Source organism: Chlorocebus sabaeus, chromosome 13 (genome assembly GCF_047675955.1).
Source record: "Chlorocebus sabaeus isolate Y175 chromosome 13, mChlSab1.0.hap1, whole genome shotgun sequence".
Classification (NCBI taxonomy): Eukaryota; Metazoa; Chordata; class Mammalia; order Primates; family Cercopithecidae; genus Chlorocebus; species Chlorocebus sabaeus.
The window spans coordinates 32782767-32809314 of NC_132916.1; the positions used below are offsets into that span (position 1 = coordinate 32782767).

The window sequence follows — 26548 nt, forward strand, 5'->3', positions numbered from 1 at the left end:
TTTACATCAGAATTGCAAAATTTCCCAAACATTTTATTTTTCCTCAGCTGTCTTCCAGTTTCACAGTTTACTCCATTTCTAGATATGGCTGTGGGAGGAACAATAATCAGATTTAATGTCCCTGGAGCCCCAAATCACATCCTTTGGGGGGCTTTAGTACCAGGTTATTCCAGGAAACTTTACACGTAAGTGGACATGCCGAGCCAAACCAGGGAGATGCAATGTATTCTGCAGAGTAATGAATGGTTCCACATGGCCTTGCTTTCTTTGAAGTATCACATCAGTTTTTTTTAGGGGGGGCAGGGATGGAGTCTCGCTCTGTTGCCTAAGCTGGAGTGCAGTGGCGCAATCTTGGCTCACTGCATTCTCCACCTCCCGGGTTCAAGCAATTCTCCTGCCTCAGCCTCCCAAGAAGCTGGGACTACAGGCATCTGCCACCATGTCCGGCTAATTTTTGTATTTTAAGTAGAGACGGGATTTCACTATGCTGGCCAGGCTGGTCTCGAAATCCTGACCTCATGATCCGCTCGCCTGGGCCTCCGAAAGTGCTGGGATGACAGGCATTAGCCACTGTGCCCGTCCCACATCAATGTTTTAAAGCAATTTGTATTTAAAGTTCCAATTACTAGGCATTGTATTTATTTATGTACTTATTTTTAAGAGTCTTGCTCAGTCGCCCAGGCTGGGGTGCAGTGGCATGACCTCAGCTCACTGCATCCTCTGCCTCCCAGTTTCAAGTGATTCTCCTGCCTCAGCCTCCCGAGTAGCTAGGATTACAGGCATGCATTACCAAGTCCTGCTAATTTTTGTATTTTTAGTAGAGATGAGGTTTCACCATGTTGGCCAGGCTGGTCTCGAACTCCTGGCCTCAAGTGAGCCTCCTGCCCCAGCCTCCCAGAGTGCTGGGATTATAGGCGTGAGCCACTGCGCCCAGCCGACATTTTAAATAGATTGTCTCACAGGTGGACATGGACACATGCTCACGTCACAAGTTTTTGCAAGATGAGAAACAGAGTAGATGGACCACTTACAAAGCTCAATGCCATTTGCTGGAGGCCAGTCAGCCAGAAGCATTGCATTAATTCTTAGTTTGTCTTCCTTTCCTCTAGAAGAGATTGATTGGAATTTCCAACAGGAGTTTTTACATTTACATTTTAAAAATTTAGTCACAACTCTCATTCTTACTGCTGGGTTTCAAAAAAAAAAATTGAGTAGTTTGTTTCTAACTTCCTTCAATTGACAAATGATATATAAAGTGTTTAGCCTGATCCCTGTGTCTTCAAGGACATAATATCTAGTTGGGAAAAAAACAAAGAAGTATTCTGATTTCAAATCTACTCAGTTGTTTTTTATAGACTCTTGTTCCTTTCTTCTATTTTCAAACTTCCTTTTTATTTGTTTAAACCTATTAGATACACTTATTTTCTGTGTCAGCTTATTCTCATACCCAAGCCTTTGTGTATCTGACCTTATATTTTGTTTCTGTCTGCTCTTACATGGAGCCTTGCTTATTATATGTTTTGTGTTTTCTGATTATGATTATGGAAATTCTTTGGGGCCTAGGTTCAAGATAGCCCTCCAAGAGGACGTGTCTTTCCTTCTGCCAGTTGTTAAAAGCACCACAAACTGGGGCTCATGAAGTTTTTAAAATAATTCCATGGTATCATGAATTTGGGACATAATATTTCCTATGGACCACACCATAGTTATGAATTCTTAAGGAAGACAATTTTTTATACTCCTTTATTCAGGACTTTGATCAAGACAGACGATTTTTCCTGGGATCCTCTTCTGCACAGCAGGTTAATTTCACATTCACCTTTCCTTTGGCCCTTTGGACTCCTGGTTTTAGAGGGTAGAGTCTTCTTATTCTCCTGATCTTGGACAAGAATGAGGATTTATCTTCTGTGTCCCAGACTCTGCACACCTGTCAAAGTAGAAGCTCAAATGTTGTTTGTCAGATTTTCTAGGAGTGTGCTCATTTCCCACCTTAACTTTGTTTTTGGTCTCTCTGGGTTTCTTGCTTTTTTGCCAGCTCAATAAAATACATTAAAAAAAAATTTGTAAATCTTATCCAGCTTTAGTTTTCATCAGGAAGTTTGTTCTGGTTATTTGCTCCATTGTGTTAAATTGAAGTACTTTAAAAACAAGGTTAGATAATGTATAATCAGTTGCTAAGCAGAATCGAGGTACAGTTTCTCCAGTGCTTCTGTTTCCTTTACTTTCTATTCAGAACAAATCTTCCTCCTCAGAATGCAAGACCGTGGCTGAGTGGAGTAGGGGCAGTGGTGTGCTGGCAGACTGGCCCTCCGAAAGAAGTAAAGGAAAGAAAAAAAAAGCAAGCAAGCCTTGATGGTTAGTATTTGCCAATTTCTGTTGTGTAAATACTCCCGTAATAGTCCATTTCAAACTACCAAGGGATGTGCACAGTCGTCTCTCATGAACTGGAGTGGGTCAATGCCACTGTGGAGGTAGAAGATACAAATCAGGGTAGCTAAGTCACCCAGAGATCAGTGGACAGAGGCTGATGATGAAAAGGTGAACTAACTAGAGCACATACCAGCTAACTGTTGCCCTGTGGGTACAGGGCCAGTGTTACCATATCTTCTTCTCAAGAAGAACTAGAAATCCAAATTTTAGGTGAAATCTCTTCCTTTTAAATGTTGGCAACAGACTAATAAATTTTTTTTTTTTAAGAGATGGAGTCTTTCTCTGTCATCCAAGCTGTAGTGCAGTGTGGTACAATCATATTTCACTGCAGCCTTGAGTTCCTAGGCTCAAGTGTTCCTCCCACCTCAGCCTCCCAAGCACCTGGGGGACTACAGGTGCATGCCACCACACCTAGCTACTTTTAAAAGATTTTAGAGATGGGGGTCTTGCTATCTTGCTCAGGCTTGTCTTGAATTCCTGACCTCAAGAGAGGAAAAATTTGAAAAATACCGGAGAGAACCAAAAACTAACCCTATTGGGGCAGATTTGGCCAGATAACCACTAGCTTTAGACAGGTTGGGGAAGTGTCTCGGGTTATGTTTGCTTATCTGGTTCCAGGCCCTTTTCTCTAGGCCAAAAGGCTCAAATAAAGCCCCCTTTCTTCAGGCCCGTTTTGGAGAGGCAGTGCAGTGTTGGGGAGCAGGAGAATGTGCCATGGATTCAGAATCATCAGTTTGAATCCTAGGCCTGCCACTCACTGTGTGACCTGAGGCAAATCCTGGTAAAAGGAGAAGGATGGTCCCTGCTGGGGTAGGTTGTTCTAGAAATAAACCAAGATGTTTTGTGTATGGAAGTTGCCCCCTGTGTGTAGGCAGTTAATGGCTCTGTCCTCATTCTAAGCAGGAACCAGAGAGTCAGAGCTGAAGGCAAACACTGGCGTGTGCGAAAGACCTCTATCTCAGGGTTCTTAACCTTCACTGCCTTAGACTCACCTGGCAAATATTTAAAAACAACAATAACAACAATCAATCAATCAATCAATGCCGACCCTACCCTCAGAAATTCTAATTCTGTTGGTCCAAGGTGGAGCCTGGGCATGACTATTTTTAAAGCACTCCCTAGTACTCTAATACTAAGTGCTTTCGATTCATAATTTCAATTATCCCAATCCTTCCAACAGTCTTAGAAGGTATTCTCATTTTAAGGATGAGGACCTGAGGCTCCATGGTTAAGTAACATCCGAAGGTCACATGGCTGGCAAATGAGGAATCAGACTTAATTCAGAGCCTGAATTCTTAACCCCCCATGCCACTTAGCACTATTTTATGTACCTCACATGGTCTTTGTGAGGTCTAAGCACTGCAAATAAAGTGCTTAGTTCAGGACCTGCAACTTATTGACAATTCAAGGTTGGGTAATGACAAGTATCATTACCTCCTATTACCAAAACAGAGAATTCTTCCCAATTTCTCTTCTATCCAATTCCATTTCAGGTAAATATTCACTCTTTTGTGGAACTCCGGCTTTTTTTTACGTTGAAAGCATACATACTTACCCTCCAAATGCACCACAGACAGTCATTGTAACAACCTAGAGGACGCTTTGCCAGGGTTTGTCATGCCCAGGGAAGAAAGGGGAAGAGAGAGGACAAGAGCTGCAGATACTTGTGGAGAGCATGGTGATGAAACCTGTCTGGAATGATGCCCCAAGGGGCGAGCCTCAGCTCATAGCTCTTTGGTACACAGTATTCAATAAAGACACACTGCATGAAAGTAATTTGCTGAGGAGAGGGTAAGCAGAGAAAGGGACTAATGAGGGTGTCAGACATAGACTGGGGAGCAGTTATACCAGATGGGTCACATATTCGTTAGGAACGTCGTCCTACTGGTTTCCTGTCTTCATTGAGATGGACACAGAAGTCAACCCAAGAGGAAAATGTGCACTTGCTGAAGAGCAGTAGGCTCAGTTCCTAGAATGTGGGCTCTGGGGTCAGAGGGAGGCTCCAGCTGGCCTAGGTGCAAGGAGAACTAGGCTAGGATACAGGTGCTGAGTGAGTGGTGCCCCCTCAGAGGGAGAGCCCTGGCCTCTACCACGTACCCTCACAACTAGGTGTTTGAAATGGTGATTTTACCCAGCTTACTTAGGTAAACATCTTAAATTTTGTCCCTCCAGTGACTGGATTTGCAAAATAGAGTGAACAAGCACCACCTTAAATTATTAATAGAAATAAATAGGGCATAAAATTGTTCAATAAGAGGTGGGAAAAGTTGTGACCAAAAATTCTGCCTTGAAGGGAATGCTGGCATTTCCTCTCAATTAACCACCATAACTTCTGGTAGGAAGAAATGCAGAAGGAACAAGGAGGCATACAAGAGGAAGGCAAAGGTCAAGGCAATTTGTGGCTAAAAGAGAACAATCTCTGAGATTCAACCTCTGAGTTTTCAAAGTTTTGCCCATATGCACGAATTACAAGGGTAAGGTGCACATTTACAAAGTTGCAAGTTTACAGTCACTTCCAAATGAAGCTTTTGATCTTCAATTCACTTGAAACTTACCCAACACTCTACATATGACCTCTTGAATTTGTCTTCTACTGTTTTTTGTTGTTGTTGTTGTTTTGTTTTCCTTTGTGGTGGGGAAGGGAGGACAGGGCCTCACTGTCACCCACGCTGCAATGCAGTGGTACAATCATGGCTCATTGCAGCCTGGACCTCCTGGAATCAAGCGATCCATCCTTACACCCTGGCCTCCCATAGCTGGGACTTCTTGTATTTTTTGTAGACACCCGGTTTTCGTCACGTTGTCTAGGCTGGTCTCGAACTCCTGGGCTCAAGGCATCCTCCCGCCTCAGCCTCCCAAAGTGCTGGGATTGCAGGTGTGAGCCACTGCACCCCGCCTTCTACTATTTTTAAACTTGCAAAATTTCTTTTTAACATGTCTTATACCCTCAAGTAAGCTCTTCAAGGGAAATGGCTTTATCATGTGCCTGCCCCCCGCCCCCCCATTCCTCACTGTGAAGCTCACAATGCTGTGCTAATCTACTGAATCTCTGACTCTTCCACTCTTTTGGAATGCCCCTGGGATATGCGTTCTGTAAATGGACACTCAACATGTTTATAGTGAAAATCTAATGGCTGAGAGCCCAGCCACTGTAAACACATTATTTCTACTTTTGCAGGTCTGCACTCTAATGACAAAAGATCGCTTAAATTTAGAGAATAAAACGCGTGGATTTCTTCTACAGTGTTATAAGTATTTAAACCAGCAACGGAAAATTCTTGGAATTTTATGCTGCATCACGATGCGCGGCCCTGGGTGATCTAGCCTCTCAGTTCTTCGTGCAAAGCTCAATACCAGCTTTTAACCACCACCATACCCAACCTGTACCCCAAGCACTGGCACTTGAAGCCGAGTTGTGGTCGTACATCACCGTCCACACTCCCAGGCTGTAAACCAAATGCAAACTCAGGGCTTCTCAGTGGGACAGGCCTACAAGGAGAGGAGAGGTGCCTCGTGAGGAGCAATCGCAGTAAGCAGTCAGAGACCCCTTCCCCAGACTTCCCCTTCCAAGGGCAACCCGAAATAGCAAAAGCGCATTTCTAGTGGGCACAGCCGCATGTCCACGAGACAGGCACATGTTGACTGGGGGAATTCGGTACAAGGAAGCGAGGACACAGAGCACGTAGGGTGCTGAGGGTCCCTCTCGCGGCCAAAATATGTGTGCCAGTGAGTGTGTGCGCGTGTGAGATCTGCTCCAGAAACCGTGGCTGCGGACTGGCGCGGCCTCCTGGGCGAAGCACAAGCAGGAGGCTTTGTTCCCTGAATGTGAATGCGAGAGCCGAGCTGGGCGCAAAGACTGCGGCGTTCCGCGGCGGGAAACTGTCGTCTCCGCCGCGGCTCGGGCAGCGCGCGAAACTCTCAGATTCCCCGACCCGGGCCGCCGGCTACGCCAGCGGCGCGCAGCGAGGACAGCCTGGCTGTCTCGCGAGCAGCGCCCGGAGAGGCCGCGCCGCGGGCCCCGCCGCGTCCCCCAGCCAGCGCGGGCGGCCCCACGCGCCCGCCACTCGGCAGCGCAGCCAGCGCCACATTCCATTTAAAAATAACACCCACGTGCGCTGGTAAACAAGCGCGCGCGGCTACCGAGGCCGCGCGCTCGGGCCCAGCGTGTGCGGCGCGCGCGCCCGCCCTCCTCCCGCACGTGTCGGCCGGCGCCGCTCAGTCCCCGCCCCCTCGGCTGGTCGCGTCCCGCCCACGAGCCCCCAGCCCAGCCGCTCCAGGCCCTAGTGCCCCCTACCCCACCAGGCGCGCCCAGTCGAGTGCGCTGCAACTTTCCGTCCCCGACGCCTCCTCGTCGCCGGTGGCCGCAGGGTCCCAGGCTCCCTTCCTCCCGTCTGCTGTCTTCTCGCGTCCCCCCTTGAGCCCTCCCACCGCCAGCGCGCGAAGGATTGGTTTCTAGTGCGCCCTCTCCCTTTTTCCCTCTCCTCTCTCTCCTTCCTTAGAATTTTACTCGATTGTTTATTATTTGCTGGGGGGCGGGGGCGGGGGGCGGAGAGGGGCGTCTGGGGCCTGGAGACTGGTAGCCGCGGCCAGTCAGCACGCGGCGTGCCTTGACGAGTAAGCCGCGCAGCGAATGGCGACGCGGCGGAGAGCTCCGGGGTCACGCGCGTGTGGAGACAATGACATCATCTGTTTGTACGCGTCGAACTAGCTTGGTGCAGGGGCGGGGCCGCGCGTCGCTTGAGTGACGGGCGCTGTGCAAAGCCCGGAGCCCGGAGGCGGCGGGGCGGGCTGGCTCCTGTGTACGCTGGGCTGGACCTTTTTGTGTATGGGGTCGTTGAGGAGCCCGCTTCTAGACTCTGAGCCTGGTGACTTACAAGGATTTTTTTTAAAAAGATACTTATGAACTAGTGTCTAGACTTTTGGTGTGCATTCGTAGAGTACAAATAAACGATTTGGGGCACGGATCGTAGAATAAGGACTTGTGCAGATGCTTTTTGTTTAACCTAAAGGATACGTCTTTTTTTAAAAGTCAAAAATGCACACGTAGCGGTTTTGTCGTCATTTACAAATTAGATTAAAATTATTTCCCCTTCTCAATTGTTCGGAATCTGCTCTTGAATGTAGGACGGGGTAAATTTGCATTTCTTCGGAGTTAGTTACACCTCTCCCCCGTTTGCCATGAAACACATGAAAAGTGAAACACGACTGTGGTCCACCGTCCGAGGCGAGAGATTCAGTGCAAACCTTTCGGTGCCTGATCGAATCTGTGAGCATCAGCTTATCGAAGTTGTGCAGGCGCCAACATCTTCGCCGTTCAGTATTCCACGCCGCGGTAAACCTTGCCATCCACGCCCAGCATCTCACCTCGGGTGCTACCTAGTGTCGGGTTCTAACAGGGAACCGGACACCGGGGCTGGCCCAGAGCCTGGCGGGCGGACGCGCAGGTCGGGGACCCTGGTACCAGGCGCCCTGCCCGGAGTCCGGGAGGCCACGCCGCTGCGCTCCTTGGAGCGTCGGAGGCTGTCGCTCCTGCAGCTCCCCCTTCTCCTTCCTCTCCCTCCTCTCCCGGGCCAACGCCGCGCTTTGTTGTCGTTGGGGCTCTCGGGAGGGAGGAGGAGCCCAGCGGGGACAGCAGCGGGAGCCCGCCGAATCCCGGCCCACGGCGCGCGCCCGGACACCCACGCCCGCAGTCCCGCGGAGCTGGCCCGCGCAGGCGCGCGCGAGCTCACACACGCGCACTCACACACGCACGCCCGCCGCGCGCCCGGTCCGCCGCCCAGCCCTCCCCCTGGGCGGGGACCCGCCCGCCCGCCGTCAGCTTAGGTTGAGGCGCCCTGCGTGTGTCTATAACTTTGTGCTGCTGCTGCGGCCGCCCTGCTCGTGGAAGGGAGGAGGAGGAATGTGGAAGGCGGCGGCGCGCGAGCTGACAGGCGGTTCCTCGGGCGGGCTGCGGCGACGGCCCGAGCGCTTCTCCTTCGCTGAGGTTGCGCGCCCCCTCCTCGCCGTGCCCCGGGCCCGCGCGGGATCGTGCGTCGTCCCGCCGCGTCCCTGAAGGGAAGGAAGCGAGGTAGGCGCCGGAGCCGTGCAGCGGGCGGCCGCCTTCCCGGTGACTCCGGATCTGCTTCCGAGCTGGGCCGGGCGCTTCCCTTTCCCCTCCCCGAGCCGCGGTGTGCGCGCCCCCCTTCTCGCCCGCTAGTGTTTTTAAAGGACTCAAGGGAAGGGGGAAACTGTCAAGATGGCAGCAGCGGGAGCAAGGAGGTGATGAACATGCTGGTCCGGGTTTTCTAGCAGCCCGGGAGACTTGGCGCTTCCCGACCTGTTGGAAGATTTATGTTCCGACTCGCTCCCTCCCCCGGATCCCGACTGGGAAGGGGGCGGAGGGGACGACGTCCGCGAGAATGCAAACCACACAAAATCTCGAAGTGGCCGTCCCTGCCGGGCTCGACCCTCTGCGAACGCCCGCCGGGCTGCTGCTTCCCCTTCTTCCCGTGTTTCCTTTATTTTTTGGAAGTGACAAGGGCCCATCTGCGCCCAGACCCCCGTTCGCCCTCCGGCCCGCGGGCGAAGAGAGGAGAGGGAGCTGCCCGCGCAGTCCCCGGGCTCGGGCCATTCGACCGGGTTGGGGGTGACGGGGGGTCGCGGAGGCAGCTGGGCCGGGAAAGGGGAGAAGAGCCGAAGACAGCACAGACTTGAGCGGCGGGGCCGCGGGAGGCACTAGAGCGGGCCCGAGCGAAACATAAACAAACGCACGCACGCCCGAGCTCGGGCTCTGACCGCCGCTCGGCTGCGCCAGCTCCGGCCGCTGCCCGCTTTAAAGGCGCGGCCGCCCCTCCCCCGGGCGCCCCTCCCCCTTCTCCCCGCCCCGCCGCCTAGCCCGGGAGGGACCTGCGGCTGGGCGGCGGGGGGAGGGGGCTGCCCCGCGCGAGGCCGTCGATTCGCTCGCGGCTCCCCCGCGGCCTGGCCAGGGGGCGGTGTCTGCTGCGCCAGGTTCGCTGGCCGCACGTCTCCAGGTCCGCCTGTTCCTGGGAGGCGGGCGCGGCAAGGCTGGGAGGTAGTGGCGACGGGCGAGGACTCGCCGAGGACTGCGCTCCGGCCCGGGATAACCAACTCTCCTTCTCTCTCCTCTGGTGCTTCCCCAGGCGGCGGCGGCAGCGGCGCCCGGGAGCCGGAGCCTTCGCGGCGCCCACGTCCCTCCCCCGCCGCACCCCGCCCCGGCGCGAGAGGAGAGCGCGAGAGCCCCAGCCGCGGGCGGGCGGCGAAGATGGCAGAGGCACCGGCCTCCCCGGCCCCGCTCTCTCCGCTGGAAGTGGAGCTGGACCCGGAGTTCGAGCCCCAGAGCCGTCCGCGCTCCTGTACGTGGCCCCTGCAAAGGCCGGAGCTGCAAGCGAGCCCTGCTAAGCCCTCGGGGGAGACGGCCGCCGACTCCATGATCCCCGAGGAGGAGGACGATGAAGACGACGAGGACGGCGGGGGACGGGCCGGCTCGGCCATGGCGATCGGCGGCGGCGGGAGCGGCACGCTGGGCTCCGGGCTGCTCCTTGAGGACTCGGCCCGGGTGCTGGCACCCGGAGGGCAAGACCCCGGGTCTGGGCCAGCCACCGCGGCGGGCGCTCTGAGCGGGGGTACACAGGCGCTGCTGCAGCCTCAGCAGCCGCTGCCACCGCCGCAGCCGGGGGCGGCTGGGGGCTCCGGGCAGCCGAGGAAATGCTCGTCGCGGCGGAACGCCTGGGGAAACCTGTCCTACGCGGACCTGATCACCCGCGCCATCGAAAGCTCCCCGGACAAACGGCTCACTCTTTCCCAGATCTACGAGTGGATGGTGCGTTGCGTGCCCTACTTCAAGGATAAGGGCGATAGCAACAGCTCTGCCGGCTGGAAGGTGCGTACCCACCCCGGGCTGGCGGCACGACCCGCCGGGCCTTCTGCGCAGCGCGAGACGCGCCTCGGATTCGTCGGAGCGCGCCTGCGGGCTCCAGGGCAAGGGGTTGGCAGGGGGAGCCTTCACTGTGAGGCTTTGGGTGTTCTCTTTGACTCCTGTGGTAGGGGTACCTGGGGACGGCCCGGAGGGGGGAAGGAGGCTCCTCAGAGGCCTAGGGCATGGCCAGGTGAGGAGAGGGGGCAGGGGACGCCGGCGAGGGAAGGGCGAACGGACGGGAGTACATTTGCTGGATTCTCAGGACAGCGCCGAGAAGGTAGGTCTGCAGCCAACTTTGGAGTAGAGTTTACCGTAGTGGGGGTCTGGTGCGGGCGCTGTAGGTGGAGTGAGAGGTGTGTGTGGGGGGATGTTTGGGACGCAGTGTCCAGAGGAGGGGTTGGATGTGTGGTTTCCAGTCTGTCGCAGGAGCATGTTGCGTCGTCACTAGCTGAATGAGAACCTTCGGGTCCAAGTTTCAGCTTGTGGGTGTTAACTCCTACAGGCACATCGATCCCATTAGAAAAAGCAGTGGTTGCAAACCTCTTCCTGGACGGCTTCCTTTCCTTGCCTGTATTGATACCTGTCCTTCTCAGAGATGTCGCTCCAGTAAATCTGCTTCTTACTAGCTGCTTCTGAAATGTTCTGGGGCCTCGAACCGGCCGATCTGGCCACCTCAATCCAGACTGGCTGCACCGTCTGCTCCCGCCGAGGCCCGGACTCTGGCACTGTTTGAGGGAAGGGCTCTGGTGTGGGGACCTGCGCTTCATTCACTCTGGCGATTGGGAGGAGGTTTGGGGGCTTGACCGGGCCGTAATGGCTTCTACCTGTAAATGAACCCGAAGAGAGACTCTACCGTTTCTTATCCTCTTGGGGCACGGGACACGTGGTAGGGAGAGAGATGTGGAAAGGCCTATGATGTAATGACTTCCTGCTGTTGGGTATCCAAAGAGATTAACTCCTCTGCCCCTGTTGGGCTGCTGATATCCAGTTGCTTTGCTCTTCCTAGGCACCTCCCTGACCCCTTTCCCCAAGACAGTAATGTGTCAGTACCAGGCCAAAGAGTCCTGTGCAATTGGAGATACACATCTCTTATCAGCTGCTCCTATTTGCAATTTAGCTTAGATTTTTTTTTTTTTTTTTTAATGTGAAAGTAGTTGCTTCCTCCTTCCCTTTCTTGTTTTCCTGGGTTTCAGGAGATATAAAAATAAGAACAGTTTAATCTTAGTGGAGAATTCAATGGAAGCACTGGAGATGAGCCTGTATATGAAAAAGCTAAAGAACCTAATGTAGAGAATGTTTTATTTTGCCTCTAGAAAACTCGTCCAAAGTTAAATACGGCTTGTATCAGAGAGGCTTTGTATTAGATACTTCAAAAGTAAAACACGTGTGCTTTGATATTAATCCACAAATCTGTCTCATTTCTTTTAACAAATGCTAACATTATGAGTCTTATATTTGGTCTAATTTAATTGCTTTATAAAAGAATGCCAGTTGTATGATATGAGAGTTCTTTACAGAAAGGATGAAAGACAGTTCCATTTGAAAAGAGCACTAGTGTGACATCTTTTTAAACTGGGTTTCCAAGGGGATGGGAATGGTTAATCTCACTGTATAGTATCAGGAAGGGGTTAGCAGACAGGATCTGAGAACATGGATTTGGGGGTTCGAAATATTTTTCAGATTTCTCTCTCTTGATATTTAGTCTTGCATGTTTGAATTTGGTGAGGAGAATATGTTGGTGAAAAGTTAGTTAACTTTTATCTTAGTTAAAAAGTTAATGTAGGAAGAGGTTTTCACCTTTCCTGTGATTTTTAAGGTTACAAAAATTTAATTTCATAAATAATATTTCTTGTTATTGTGTTTATAGTTAAAGATAATAAGTTTAATGAATTTTATTTTGGGGAGGAAGATTTACATGAGAAAATGGTATTACCAAAAGTAGGCATGAATTGAGATTGGGCTAGTTACATTTTCATATAGTTTGTAGGACTTGCAATACAGATTTTGGGCCTAGTCGTAAACTTTATGATTTTATATCATAACCATTTTTTTGCCTCATGGTTTCTTTTACCCTTCTCTGCTGTCTCATTTTTCTTCAACTAAAATCTTAAAAATACTGTAAATTGAAATTTTCGAGGCTTAATATGCTTAATACAGGGCACACATTTTATGATTCTTTTTACCTTAAAATTTTTTACCAATACATTTCTGAGTGTCACATGACAACTAATCCTTGACCGCTAAAGGGATATAATTTTGTTAGAGTTTTTATAAGATCTTCAAAAGATGCAGCCATGCAGGAACTTTCAAATCTTTGATGATGGAGAAGGCCCTTTGAAACTGGGGCTGGTTTCATATTCTGATTATGACTAATAGGCAACCTTTTTTTTTTTTGTACTTGTGGTTTAGTGGAAGAAGAGGGAAAAGGAAGAGAGGTCAGGAGCTAATTGTGACCCATTTCCATGTGTCCAAGTTTAGGAGTTGATTCTTGTCGCGATTAGTCATTTTGGAAGCATGCATGTGCATTTAAACCACACTACTTTCATTCTGAGTAATGTAAGAGGATTTTTAACTTCCAAAAATGTGTAGAATTCAGGTTAACATCTCCTAGTCATATGTGCATAAAGGGCACGCAGGTCTTTACTTCTTTTGAGGCTATTTGGGCCATTGCATTATGAGACCTTGTAACCAAAATTGTCACCCTAACGTCATAACATGAAAGAATTAGAAAAGAGGGCTTGGAGATCAGAATCTAAACCAGTGGTTCTCAGCCCTGGTTGCATGTTTGAATTACTTGGGAACTTCTGAAAAATACAAATACCTAGAGAATTTGATTTAATTTGGGTTGTGTGTGGCTTAGCATTGAAGGTTTTGTGTTTTGTGTGTGTTTTTTTTTTTAAAGTTTCTTAGGTGATTCTAATGTATAGTTAGGATGAAGTTTCCTGATCTAGTTCAACCCTCTTATTTTACTGGTGAAGAACCTGATTTTTGGAAAAGCTAATGACTTTCTTAAGATTACACAGCTAGTTAGTAGAGAGGTAAGTAGTAGCCACAGTTCTAGAGGTTTTTGTTCTCCATTTTCTTCTTTAAATTGATCTTTTTTTAAAGGTCATTTACTAGGTAATGGATAGTCTTACATAAGTAGAGGTTGCTTTCCTGAAAGGTATATTTGCCTCTCAATCTAAAAACATCTTGCTTATTATTTCAGCATCAAAAGGATGGGCAAATGTAGATGGAGGCTGAGTGAGTGTATCATGTTTGCATAACTGTCCAGTGCCTGTCAGTAGGGGTACTTAGGAACTATGAAGTGATAAAAGAGGTGAGAAGGATAGCATTTTAACAAAAAGAGGAAGCCCTTGGTTTACTTACATTTGTCAGATACTGTGTCAGGGAGAAGGATGATGGCTATCTCACAGGTTCCCTTACCTCGGGCATTAAAGTAGAAATGAATAATCAGATGTGGTTAAGAGGGGAAAAGGTTACATTTCCTTTAATTCAGATTAAGCTTGCACTGCACCCATAATTGAACAAGTGAATTCTCTCAGTTCCTCTTGTCTTGGGGAGATCTCTAAGGACTCCAGGGCTTACCTGGTAAGGCCCATCTATCACTTATTTCGTTATACACACCACACATCTGCTTTTCCCATGGGTCAGGACGTAATCAAATTAGGCAGACTTGAGTTTCTGTGGTGGTTCCCATAATTTCACCAATGTGGGGGATACTGTGTTAACATTTCTGCTGCTGCTGCTACAGAGGATAGTTCTTCAAGAGTCCGAGTCTTCTTTCATGTAAGAATGTGTATTGTTAAGGCTTCTTGCCAAGATAAAAAGATGAGGGCTGTCCTGTCACATAATGCTTATTTATGTCCTCACTGTTTCTGTTCTTTAGATTAATACGTCCAGTTCCTTTTCAACACACTGTGTTAGGAAAAATGTTATTTTAACTGCAACTCCGTTTAAAATTTTTTTTTAATTTGAAAATGACTAAGTCATAACAATTCCACATTGGCTCATAATTTTGACCTCAGTCACCTTTTGGAGTAACTCACCAAAAGGCCAGTTATGGTCGTGTGTGAAGAATCTGTCTGCTTGGCCCGTGTTGCCAATATGTTGTTTTGTAATTTCCTTTGGCAATAGTGTCTTCGTCAGTGATTCTCAACTAATATACTTCCTCATTCTACAGCCCCAGTACACTAGAGGGACTGTTTTTCCTCTTTTTCAAAGCTGTGTCATTGACCTCTGAAGTGAAGAAATTGGCCCTTTTAGACTTTGATCTGTGAGTCCCATATAACAGAGACTCTTTAAAAAAGAAGCTAAGTGTGTGTTTTGATGTGTTTATCTCCTTCTTAGAAAATGAAATGAAACTACAGCAGACTTATTTTTGGGAGATTTTAGGAGGGTTCTATTTTAAGAAAATGACACCATACAAGAACATCTTGTAGTTAAACTTTTTAGTACTCTGCTTGTGAATCTTACTTAAAACCTGCAAGATATTTTTATTTGGAAAATTAACGAAGAGGCCTTGTCTCACTAATAAGTCATTTAATTTGGTCTGGCAAACGTTTACCATCCATTCAGAGATCTTCGTGAAAATGCAAAGATAAGGCTGTTTAGGCTTGAGCCCAGGAGTTCAAGACCAGCCTGGGCACATAGCAAAACCCCGTCTTAATTTTTTTTTTTTTAAAAGACTGTTCAGGCCTGTGCATTCTGGCAGGTTGCCCCACTTACCCAGAGCTGGTGCATCAGATTCCAAATTCCAGATTCCAGATTCCCAGGGCTGGAGAAAATATGGAATTTATTTTGTTTGTATACCCACTTATTTTGCCTGTGGGGACAGACTTGACCCTGTTCTCAACTCCTCATTTTTCTTCTTTTCCTGCATCACAAGTTGAGGGGTCCTGAAAAGCCACTTTACCTTTTTGGTGCTATAAAAGGAGCTGTGGATCATAAATGCAAAGATGAGTTGATATCAGTGGATGTTACAGGTGGTATACAGTAAGTGAATGAAAGATTGGAAAGAGAAAACCCTTTTTACTCATTTGCATCACATCTCATTTCATGTATTCAACAAATGTTTATCAAAGGCATGCTGCTTGCAGAGCATTCTGCCAGGACCTAGGGATATAGTGGTAGCACAAGGCAGATAAAGTTCCAGTTCACTCACAGGAGTTCATATTCTGATGGAGGAGACAGAAAATAAGCTATAGCATATCTGTGCTTTGTGAACTTGTCCTTGCTGCCTATTCCCGTTGCCTTTTTTTTTTTTTTTACATCTGTATTTCTGCCTTCTCTAGTACTCCAACTCTGCTAAGAAGTTGCTGGCAAATGGCAAATTTGATGTCCAGCATGGCTTGGAGCTGGCCTTTAACTCTCTGCAGGTCATTTTGAGCTTGCTTTGGAGATGCACAGCCACCGTACCATGGTTCCTGTGGATTGGGTCTGTTTGGGAGAAGCTTTGGTTTTCCAAGCTCCACCTGGATTAGATAGAGCATGTTTTGGCCCTGGACTGATCTGGGATCCCCAGTTCTGTCTCCCAGGGCCTGATGTAGATTTGGCCTTCCTCTGGAGTGGATGTGGAGCCTTGATACCACTGACTCATCTGTATTACTTGTTGCCTAAAACTCAGAATTAAAAGAGATCTTAAAGATCATCTAACTATCTGATTTTGCAGGTGAGAAACATGCTAGGAATATGTGAGTGACTGGGTTCAGGGTTCCACAGCTAGTAGGGGTGGAGTAACGGTGTGTCCAGTCGGTGCAGTGGTTCATGCCTATAATTTTAACACTTTGGGAGGCCAAGGCAGGAGGATTGCCTGAGGCCAGGAGTTTGAGACCAGCCTGGACAACAAAGTGAGACCTTGTCTCTACCAGGGAAGAAAAAAAAAAATAGGCCAGGTGCGGTGGCTCACACCTATAAACCCAGCACTTTGGGAGGCCCAGGCGGGTGGATCACCTGAGGTCAGGAGTTCGAGAGCAGCCTTACCAACATGGTGAAACCCTGTTTCTACTAAAAATACAAAAAATTAGCTGGGCATGGTAGTGCATGCCTGTAATCCCAGCTACTCGGGAGGCTGAGGCAGGAGAATTGCTTGAACCCAGGAGGCGGAGGTTGCAGTGAGCCAAGATTGTGCTGTTGTACTCCAGCCTGGGCAACAAGAGCGAACTTCCGTCTCCAAAAAAAAAAAAAAAAAAAATTAGGTCTGTTGTGGTGGTGCATGCCTGTAGTCCCAGCTACTTGAGAGGCTGAGGCAGGAGGATCCCTTAATCCCAGGAGCTTGAGATTGCAGTGAGCATGACTGTTCCACTCCACTCCAGCATGGGTGACAGAGTGAGACCTTCTCTCTCTTTTTTTTTTAAAAGTGTGTGCTTGTACCACTGTACTGTAGTGTCTGCTGCCTACCATTGTGGTTTCACAGCTGTTCATCTTAGTGCCGTTTGCCTCAAGTTCTGCAAGCTCATACTTCACTTGCTGTCTGCTGCTGCTTCTCCCCTCTTCTAGGCTGGCTCGCACTGGAGTCACTGTGTTTCTCTTTTTGTGTTCACCATCAGCACTCTCAGCTTACTATGTTAAATGCCTTTTCTCTCAACGCCACCTCACCCTGCCCACCTCATGGCTGCTACCTGTTTATTTTGTCATTTTCCTGTGACTCTTGAATATTTTTAAGCACGTTGTAAGGGTCTTGAAATTAGGGAATGTATCTGCCAGACAAATAAGTGTTTCTAATATTTGGAGCTGCTTTTGGATCGTATAATCAACCCATATGAATAGCCTTAGTTCTGGGGCTGTGACTTTGAGGAGGGGCTGATTTGACTCATGAGTGAGCTGGTGTCATGAGTGGAGTCTTTTGGATACTTGCAGCTCTGAAGGTGGCATCAGCCTTAGACCTCCTAGCATCGATGTTGATGTGATGTGGTGTAAATGTGAGATGATGCTATGCTATCTGGGGTTTCTTGCAGCGCCTTGTTACCCAATGCCTAAGTCCCTGAAAACTCTGTAACTGTCCATCAGTACCTACCACAGAAACTGAAGGAAGAGTGATCTTGGGATGACCTTGCATTAAGAGAAAAAGGAAATGAAGTTTGCCTTCTGTATGTAACCTTGCTATTTGCATTATTAACATGCACGGTCCAGAAAGTCACCATAGAATTGTTTTGCCTCAAGTTTATTTTACCCACTTTTAGGAACAAAGCTGTTATTTAAAACCTTAGTTGTTTGTAATGTTCTGCATTTTGGGGCAGAAGTCCCAAATGTACTTCAAGTTTTCTATCCATGGATTGGGATATAGAAGTCATGTATGAAAGGAGAGGAGATAGCAGGCAGTCTTTGAGATGAACTATTTCAAGGACCAGTCTGCAGTTCTTCCGAGTTAGAGTTCTGAATATGTGGTTAGGCTAGTGATGGTGATAGAGAACACCCCAGTTCTGACCGCATCATTGCCCGGACAGACCTAGTATCTTTCACCATTTTATTCTTGACCAAACAACGTTCATTTCCCAGTATCTTAGTCTCCCCTAAAGGAAAAAGAACTACGTAGCTGGCATCCATAGAGTACTGTCATGTATCACTCTTGGTAAAACGGAAATATATGATTGGAGTGTGTTTCAAGCCAGGCTTTTCTATAGTTCGCTTGTTCCGCTTTTCACTCCTGATTTTTTGAGGTTTTAATCTTGAGACTTTTTCTCTGCAGTGCCTCAGTTACTACTATGGAATAACATAATAAGCGAAGAGGAGAACTTCTCTACTGGGCTGTGGTTCTTCTAGTAATTCTGCTACTCCTGTGTCATTGCCTAGGGTGAGGAGGCCAGGTTATCTTCTGGAGGCTCACCACACCTTGGTGTCCAGTTGTGTCCTAGGACTGCAGTGGAGAGGTGAGCACAGAGTAAGGAAAGCGTGTGGCACATGTGTAGGGTGCAAGGCTGCAGCAGAAAGTAAACTCTCCCACAAACAAACAAACAAACAGCATACATCAGCTTCCTTCTGGAGTGAACCTGTAGTAAACCCAACAGAGATGTGTTTGGTAGTTTTCAGTATGTGTTTGAGAATTTGAAAACCATTGGAGGGGTGGGGTGGGGTGGAAGAATCCACATCATATTTTCCCTTGTTTGTGTGTGCATGTGTGTTTTTTTTTTTTTTTTTTTTTTGAGATGGAGTCTCGCTCTGTGGCCCAGGCTGGAGTGCAGTGGCGCCATCTCGGCTCACTGCAAGCTCCGCCTCCCAGGTTCACGCCATTCTCCTGCCTCAGCCTCCCGAGTAGCTGGGTCTGCAGGTGCCCGCCACACACCCAGCTAATTTTTTGTATTTTTAGTAGAGATGGGGTTTCACCATGTTAGCCAGGATGGTCTCAATCTCCTGACCTCGTGATCCGACCTCTCGGCCTCCCAAAGTGCTGGGATTACAGGCTTGAGCCACCGCACCTGGCTCCCTTGTGTATTTTTATTTTTAATTTTTTATTTGCGACAAGGCCTCGCTCTGTCACCTAGGCTGGAGTGCGGTGGCACAATCATAGCTCTCCACAGCTTCAAACTCCTGTCTCTCTGTGGAGAGCTATGATCCTCCTGCCTCAGCTGCTCTAGTAGCTGGGACTACTAATGAGCGCCACGACACCCAGCTAATTTTATGCTTTTTTTAATAGAGATATGAGGTCTCACTTTGTTGCCAGGTTGGTCTCAAACTCCTGGGCTCAAGCGGTCCTCTTACGTTGGCCTGCCAAAGTGCTGGGTTTATAAACGCGAGCCCCTGCAACCAGCCTTCCTTGTATTTTAGATGTTTAGTGAAGTTAATTAAGTTAGCCCTTGAAGGTATTGAGGATTTACTTTAAATTCAGAGCCAGCAGAGGGAGTACACAAGTCTTTAAGCTGATCTCAATTATTTTTTTCTCCACACAGCTAAAATAATACCTTGATTAGTTTTTAAAGAACTCTGATATGTAGTGTTTCCATGTAAGTTTATTGTCATCATTAGAAAAGGAAAATTTAGGAGAGGGAGTGTGGAGATTAAAAACTTAAAGCAAGTGTTTTAAAGGAAACCTTGGTCTTCTAAGACCTATGATTTACTTCCCACTCCTAGATCATTAAATGAGAGTACTTTTAACTGAAAAAAATCCTCCCCTGCCTTTCCTCTTTTTGCTACTCAATTCCTGATACTACATATTCATTTATACCTAAGACCAGATTTTTACAGAGTAGTCAAGTGTCTGGATTGGTGGGATGTTCTGTGTTTTAGTGCTATTTTGATTGGGACTTTTGATATTTTCCAAGGCTTCACAGTTGTTCATGGGTGAGAGAAATGTATGTGTTTACATTTCTCTCAGGTAAGAGAGAAAAGTAAGGTAAAAAGTAAGAACAACATTATTTCCAGTTCAAAAATGAATAGTCATGGAGCTACAGGAGACTACTATAACTTTGAACTTTTTGTAATTCTATAATGCTATAATTTGTCACCTCCCTCCACTATGCCCCATATTTTGGTGGTGGGGGTTTATTTTTGACATGGCAGTTGGAGTGGGTTGAATAGAGTTCCTCTAAAATTCATATCTTCCTGGAACTTCAGAATGGTGACCTTATTGGGAAATAGGATCTTTCCTGAATTAGTTAAAGTAAAGCAAAGTCATATCAGCTTAGGGTGGGTCCTAAATCCAGTGACTGGTGTGTATAAGAAGAGGAGAAAATACATAGAAACCCAAATAAGGCCGTGGAAAGTTGGAGACAAATATTAGAGTGATACAATTATAAGCCAAAGAACACCAAGGATTGCCAGGAGCCGCCAGAAGCTGGAAGGGGCACGGAAAGATCCTCCCCTAGTGCCTTCCCAGGGAACATGGCTTTGCCAACACCTTGATTTTGGACTTCTAGCCTCCAGAACTGAGAGGGAGTGAGTTTTTGTTGTTTTAAGCCCTGAAATTCGTGGTAATTTTTTTTATGGCAGTCCTAAGAAAGTAACCTAGGAGCCTAGGGATAGAAGAGTGAGAATGGCAGAGTTGCAGATGGAGAAGAATAAAAAGACCTTACTTAGATTCAAATTAAAGTGTTAATAATCATTCATAGGCGACTTTCTTGTCATCTACATTTCTTCTTTTTTTTTTATCCTGCAGTGAGGACAGAGGGAGGCATGAATTTTCCTTGATTTCCCAGTTAGAGCTACTAGAACATGTCCCTCTTTTGAATTTTGAATAAGGTGTATCCTTCCCCCAGTCCCCTTCCTTACTGAATTTCTTTTTCTCTGCGTATTTTGTGAACTGACAGTATGGCTGTGCTTGTTGGTTGTGGACTTGAGGTTTACAGTAAGTCCGTGAAGTCTGGCTGAGGGCTTTGGTCTAGAAGAGTCAGTCTTTGAGGGGAGGGGAGGGAAAAGCCAAGGCTCCTCAGTGGAAGAGTAGTGTGGAAGAAGAAGCCTCCTTTTGGCCCTGTCAGGGCTTGAGAAGTTGGAGGCATACCATGTTCACTGCTATCAGTGATGGTAGTAAGGCTAATCCAGATCTCTCTGGAGTTCCCTCAGTGTGTCCTATGCTTGGTTCAAGCCTTGCAAAGTCTCACACACTTGGTCCTTCAGGCTCATGTCCCCTGTGTTTATATTTACATCTGAAAAACCAGCTCTTCTATTAAAGCATAGAACATTGAGTGGTTGTCCTCATAGAAGCAGCAGCAGTAGCAGTAGATATCTTGTAGGTACCCAGTAGGGTTTGGCTTGAAATGTTCAGACATTTAAGAATCAGAATTGTATCTGTTTATTGTCATGTTTTAAAATAATATTTTTGGGAGGGGTGTCAGGGTTATATTAGAGATACAGTTTGGTTTTTACAATAAAAAGAGGAGTCTACACAAGACATTTCTGGCCTATTTATAATAACAATGACAGTAATAGTAGCTGTGATTTATTGAGCCCTTATTATGTGCCCGTTACTCAACTAAGTTTTTTACATTTAATATTGATCCTATAAGATAGGCATTTAAATGTAAACCCCAGTTTAAAGACAAGGAAATGGTTCAGGGAGGTGAAAGTAACTTACTTGGGATCCAAACCCAGGGCTCTCTGACTTGGGAGCATTTGCGTTTTCTAGTATACTTTCCTGTCTCCTGGAGTGTGGGTGGGACTTTGGGTGGGGTCCAACAAGAAATTAAAGAGCTGTTGGCCAGGCGTGGTGGCTCATGCCTGTAATCCCAGCACTTTGGGAGGCCAAGGCGGGTGGATCATTAGATCAGGAGATCGAGACCATCCTGGCTAACACAGTGAAACCCCATCTCTACTAAAAATACAAAAAAAATTAGCCGGGCATGGTGTGGTGGCAGGTGCCTGTAGTCCCAGCTACTCAGGAGGCTGAGGCAGAAGAATGGCATGAACCCGGGAGGTGGAGCTTGCAGTGAGCTGAGATTGCGCCACTGCACTCTAGTCTGGGCGACAGAACAAGACTCCATCTCATAAATAAATAAAGAGATGCCATTTTAAAAGTTTCTACTCTATGCCGCATTCTTTACCTCTATTCCCAGGAATCCTCACCTTAATCCTTCTGAGTCCGTATTGAATGCTCATCTTCAGAGTCATGCTCACTCTGAGTAACATCACCTCTCTGTGTGCTGGTGGGAAGTGGACTAAGCTCTGTGATTTAGGCTCCTTCCATTGATTTTTGCATGAGCTAAGTAACTTTTAAGAATTAGCACGTACCTGAGTCTTTAATGGGAGAGTAGGAATGGCTTGAGAATTCTGTTAGAAACCTGTTGGTTTGGTGATTCTCCATTTCTCTTTGGTCACTGCCAGGTGTGACCATGGTTTACTATGGGTCAGATGCACAGTGTATTATTTAGAACAATAGAGTGATGCATGGTCAGTAGAAATCTTTTGGGATGGGACCTTATCGCAGAAATTTCTGTGTTGGTACAGTAGGATATCTGTGCTTTTATAGGCTTCGAACAGGTGGATGAACGCAGGCAGCAACATCAAGAAAAGCAGATCTCAGGAAAAAAACACATTTACAAGGAGTTATTGGCAGTTTTGGTGCCAAATCAGAAATCATAATGAAAGATATTAAAAATATTTTGTGAGGTGGTCATCTCTTTGCAGTGCAGTTACTGACAGGTTTAAAGGCAGGCTGCCAAGACAGAAACGTAAAATGTTGCATAATGCAAGTTGCTGGCCAGGTTAGTGTTTATCTCTACTGAAGAACCTGCTGCTTTTGTCTTCAAGGTAAGAATATGTATGAAGAAGACCTAAAATGGTGGTTTTAATTGGCCACAGGAAGGCAGTGCCGTAAGATAAAATGTAGCTAACAGAATGCTAATTATCCCATATTATTTTGTGTATGTTGGAAAAAAATTACAGAACTCTCAGTTTCATAGTAAAGAGAGGTAAGTAGTGGTGTCTGGATAATGTCCAGAGGATAGACTGAAACTCTGTGATAAACGCGAGCAGGCGGAATGGTGGTGCTACCTGATAACCGAGTGTAACAGCATGCAGGGGAGTGTGCGGCTGGAGGCAGCTGCAATAGAAGGTGGCAGTGCCACCGTGGACTTTTAAACGGGCAACTCTGGGTACAAGCCTGAAATGTAAGGAGTGCATAAAATTATATACAATTGAGCTTGTCTCCTTGAAAACTGGTTCTTTCTTTTTACTACGTTAAAAAGATCAAGTGGATAGTTAAGTCATTAATTCAGGTAATTCCAACCACAAAACACTTTTTTCCTGAAGTGTCCTAATCATTGATTTTTAAAAATGATATTTCTTTCATCATAAATTATCTGCATAATTGCTTTAGTTCCATATTTCATATTAAGCTTGGGCTGAGTGATGTTTAAAGCCTCCTGCTCACCTTCCTCCATTTTCTTCCTATTTTATTTTACTTAATACCTAAAAAAAAAAAAAAAAAAAAAAAAACCTCGATGTAGATTAATTTTCTTTGTGATGGTTTCATAGAGTAAAACACTTTCCCTAGATGTCTTCATTCGAACTTTTCCTGTTGATAAATCACTGGGAAAAAAACCAAAAAACTAATTTAAAAGCATTGCAATGGGTCTTCCAGAGTTTTTACCTTACACATAGCTGTTCTAGGGCTTCCCGCCAACATTTATTTCCAAACCAAGGACTTGTTAATCTTTTCCTTCATACTTTTGCGTCTGAGTCCGAATTGGGTACGGGTTTTTGTTGTCTTTGTTTTTGCAGTAGAAAACTTCAGTTGGTAGGATGAAAAGGAACAAATCTTTATGCACTTTCAGTATAGTTCCATTAACAGTATTAATGTGCCGTGTATGAATATACCTGTCATGCAGATTGAGGCCTGCAGACTAATAACATTTTGGGCAAGATAATTTTAAGTCAAAATTGAAGCTCTGAACCCGAACATTCTTTCAAATTTCTTTAAAATAATATCACTTAGATGAGGTGCATCATTTATGTAACCTTGAGAAGCCTGGAATTGACTTATGAAAATGTCATAGGCCTGATTATTTTAAAGTAATCTTCGAGCTGATACTGGTGTGAGCATGTTTGCTTCAGAACACATGGAGTCTTAAGCTCATGATAGATAATTTCCTAGGTGAACTAGTATACTGTTTCTTCAAATTAGTGGCCTCGATCAGCCCTTCTCTCTCCAAGCCTGTCCAATAAGGATAAGTTTACGGCCTTCTTTTTAAATAGACGCATGTCCTCTTTTGAACTGAATTATCTAAATCTTAGTCTTCTCCCCTTCCAAGAAAGATCCTTATTTTAGACTGAAAGACTAAGTGATTTGGGCCATATTTTAGGTTTTATCATACTTATCTTTCATGTCATTTGTTAAGGTCAAGTTCAACATTTGACTGTGGACATCATTTAGTAGGTGTTCCTTGGGAAGAGGCTTATTGAGAAGAGAAGTTTATTCCAGTAATCTCATAAAATCAGTGAATGCTTTCAGTTAATTTATCAGCAACCAGTGCTCAATAAGCAAGGTACCATGTGTTAAATTAAGAAAGGTAACTGGTGCTGCTAGTGAAAACTATGTCTTCTAAGTCAGCTTTAAAATAAATTGTGTACCAGATGAATGTTTCAATCAAAAATTACAATTCTTGTTTTTAAGATGCAGCTTTATGCACATCTAAGTTTTCTCATCAGCCAAAAAAAAAAATTTAAATGGATGAGTCTGTTTAGCTTATAATGCAGTGGAAATACATCTGGATTTTTATCTCTGGGCACCCAGTGTTTGCCCTGTTGATGTGAGCAGAGATGATTTTCAGCTGACATCTTTGTTGCCTGCCCGGAGAGTCCCTGCTCTTTCCATTGACTGAGTTCTTCTAGCTAGTTTCTTTTGTGTTCATTGTTCTGCCTTAAACAGGATCATAAAGCTTTCTAAAAAAATTTTTTCAGCTGTTACCTCATGTGTCTGTGCTGGTCAAGGAGGAAGAGAAGAAAATAACTTAGTTTTATCATTTGCATCACATGATTTTACAGCTTTGAAAACCCATTTGTCAGTGTGGTTACTGGGAGGATGATTTCAGCTATTGAGTGCTCTGAGAGTTACTTCTTTAATCTCTTCCCTCTTCCTTCCCTGTTTAAAGAACAGTTAATTTTGCTGAGGGAGAAATTTTATTGTTTTTTTGATACATGATTTCAAAGTTGAACCTTTAAATGATTTCTGAAAAGTTAAAAGTTCTTTGCCCCAAGTTCTTAGGAACTCTTCCTAAAAAAAAAATAGTAATAATAGTATACCTTGTTAAGAGGGTTTCCTGGCATGTTCTTTGGACTGGTATCAAGTCTTTGGCACGCGAAGGTACTTCCTTGATCATCTAGCCATTTCTGATTTTTGAACCTGAGACAGCCAACATTGGGTTGATCTCTAGATCAGCCTCGCAGAATCTAACAGCGTAACCTCGGTTTCACTTATCCGGGTCACTCCTGGCTGCTGTCCCATTCTTGTCTTTTCCTTTTATATCTACTACACATTGTCTAAAGAGGGCTTATTCCCCTTCTTTTTCCCATCCACCGGTCACCTTACTCCTAAGTCAGTGGTTTTTCACCCTCGCTGCATTTTAGAATCACCTGAAGAGCTTTCAAAACCACCAGTGCCTAGGTATCATCGTAAGGCAGTTAGGTCAGAATCTCTAGGTATAGGGCCTGGGCATCTATGTTTTTTAAGCTTCTCACATGGTGATAATGTATAGCCAGGATTGAATGCCTCTATCTTAGAGAAATTAGATTTTGGCTGTGGAAGTTATCATCTATTTTAGTATTGACTTTTAGACACATTTCAGCCCTCTTCTCCATAGGAAGCTTCACATGACAAGGACTGCTATAAAGTTGGGATTAAAGAGTAAGGTTGGCTTCTAAGGGCAAGAGCATTATTATCACTTAACAAACTGTGTTTAACTGGGGTCTCCTCTTCTTTAATATAAGTGCATGTGATGTCTTTCGTTTCCAACTCCTACTCATTTTTCTAGTCTCTACTGGACCCTAGTTAACTTATTTTGAAGTTTTCAGGAATTTTTAAGAAGAGATGGTGCTGTTTTAAGTCATTGCATAAGACTTGAAAACTGAGACATATAAACTTATTATTCCTCTTTTGTGCAACCAATCTAATATACCAGAAGATTCCACCATATCCTGATGTTTGAAGGTAATGGTTCTCCAAGTGGTCCCTAGCCCAGCAGTGTCAATATCACATAGGAACTTTCTGGGAATGCAGATTCTCAGGCTTACCACACACAGACTAAATCAGAAACTCTTTAACAAGCCCTCCAGGCGATTCTACTGCAGGCTGAGGTTTCAGAACCACTCTTTTTAAGTCATTTGCTAAGTCTCTGGAATTATTCTAGTGACGGGAATAAAAAATCTAATATCTAAGGCATCTTGGCTTCAGAATCATGGCAAGAAGGGGAAAAAATATGGTGGTATCTATTGAACTATAACAAAGCTCTAGCCCCTTGAGTATGCTGGACTTCCCACAGCTCTGTGTTGCTCTGTAGCCTTCTGTACAAGGCAAGAATACTCACCTTTCAGGATCACAACAATAAAGGATCCACTCAGGGAACCACATGTTCACCTTAGTGCATATATCGTGTTCACGGAACTTGTGTTTAGGTTGGATTCATTTTTTGTGTGTGTGTGTGTGATCTTTTTCTCTTGTTTGTTTTGGTCTTTTGAGGACATTCCTAGTTTTAAAACCACCATCAGACAGCGGAGTAGTTGTACTGACTCATCCCCAGACAGACATGGGACATGTGAGAGAAAGATAAGATAAAAATG

General features: G+C 46.0%; 2 protein-coding genes and 1 long non-coding RNA gene across 5 annotated transcripts in view; 2 read left to right on the forward strand and 1 right to left on the reverse strand.

The window, feature by feature from the left end:
- Positions 1 to 1725: 1725 nt before the first annotated feature.
- LOC119625218 (uncharacterized) lies at positions 1726 to 6948 on the reverse strand. 3 transcript variants are annotated; one of them, XR_012095023.1, is made up of 3 exons: positions 6725 to 6948; positions 4986 to 5919; positions 1726 to 2463 (listed from the first exon to the last, which is right to left on the reverse strand). It is a non-coding gene; the product is annotated as an uncharacterized lncRNA (long non-coding RNA). The 3 variants fall into 3 exon arrangements; XR_012095022.1 differs by having other exon boundaries at positions 1726 to 5919; positions 6730 to 6948; XR_012095021.1 differs by having other exon boundaries at positions 1726 to 5919.
- A 660-nt stretch (positions 6949 to 7608) lies between these two features.
- LOC140713213 (uncharacterized) lies at positions 7609 to 9678 on the forward strand. The gene is made up of 3 exons (XM_073022678.1): positions 7609 to 7747; positions 7827 to 8497; positions 9570 to 9678. Exons 1-2 carry the CDS (start codon positions 7609 to 7611, stop codon positions 8480 to 8482), a joined length of 795 nt encoding a protein of 264 aa, XP_072878779.1. The 3' UTR covers positions 8483 to 8497; positions 9570 to 9678.
- Positions 9536 to 26548, forward strand: part of FOXO3 (forkhead box O3) — a 125426-nt gene continuing 108413 nt past the window's right edge. Inside the window, 1 exon segment of the mRNA XM_008007409.3 lies at positions 9536 to 10309. Coding sequence (XP_008005600.2) covers positions 9692 to 10309 — 618 coding nt within the window. The 5' untranslated portion in view covers positions 9536 to 9691.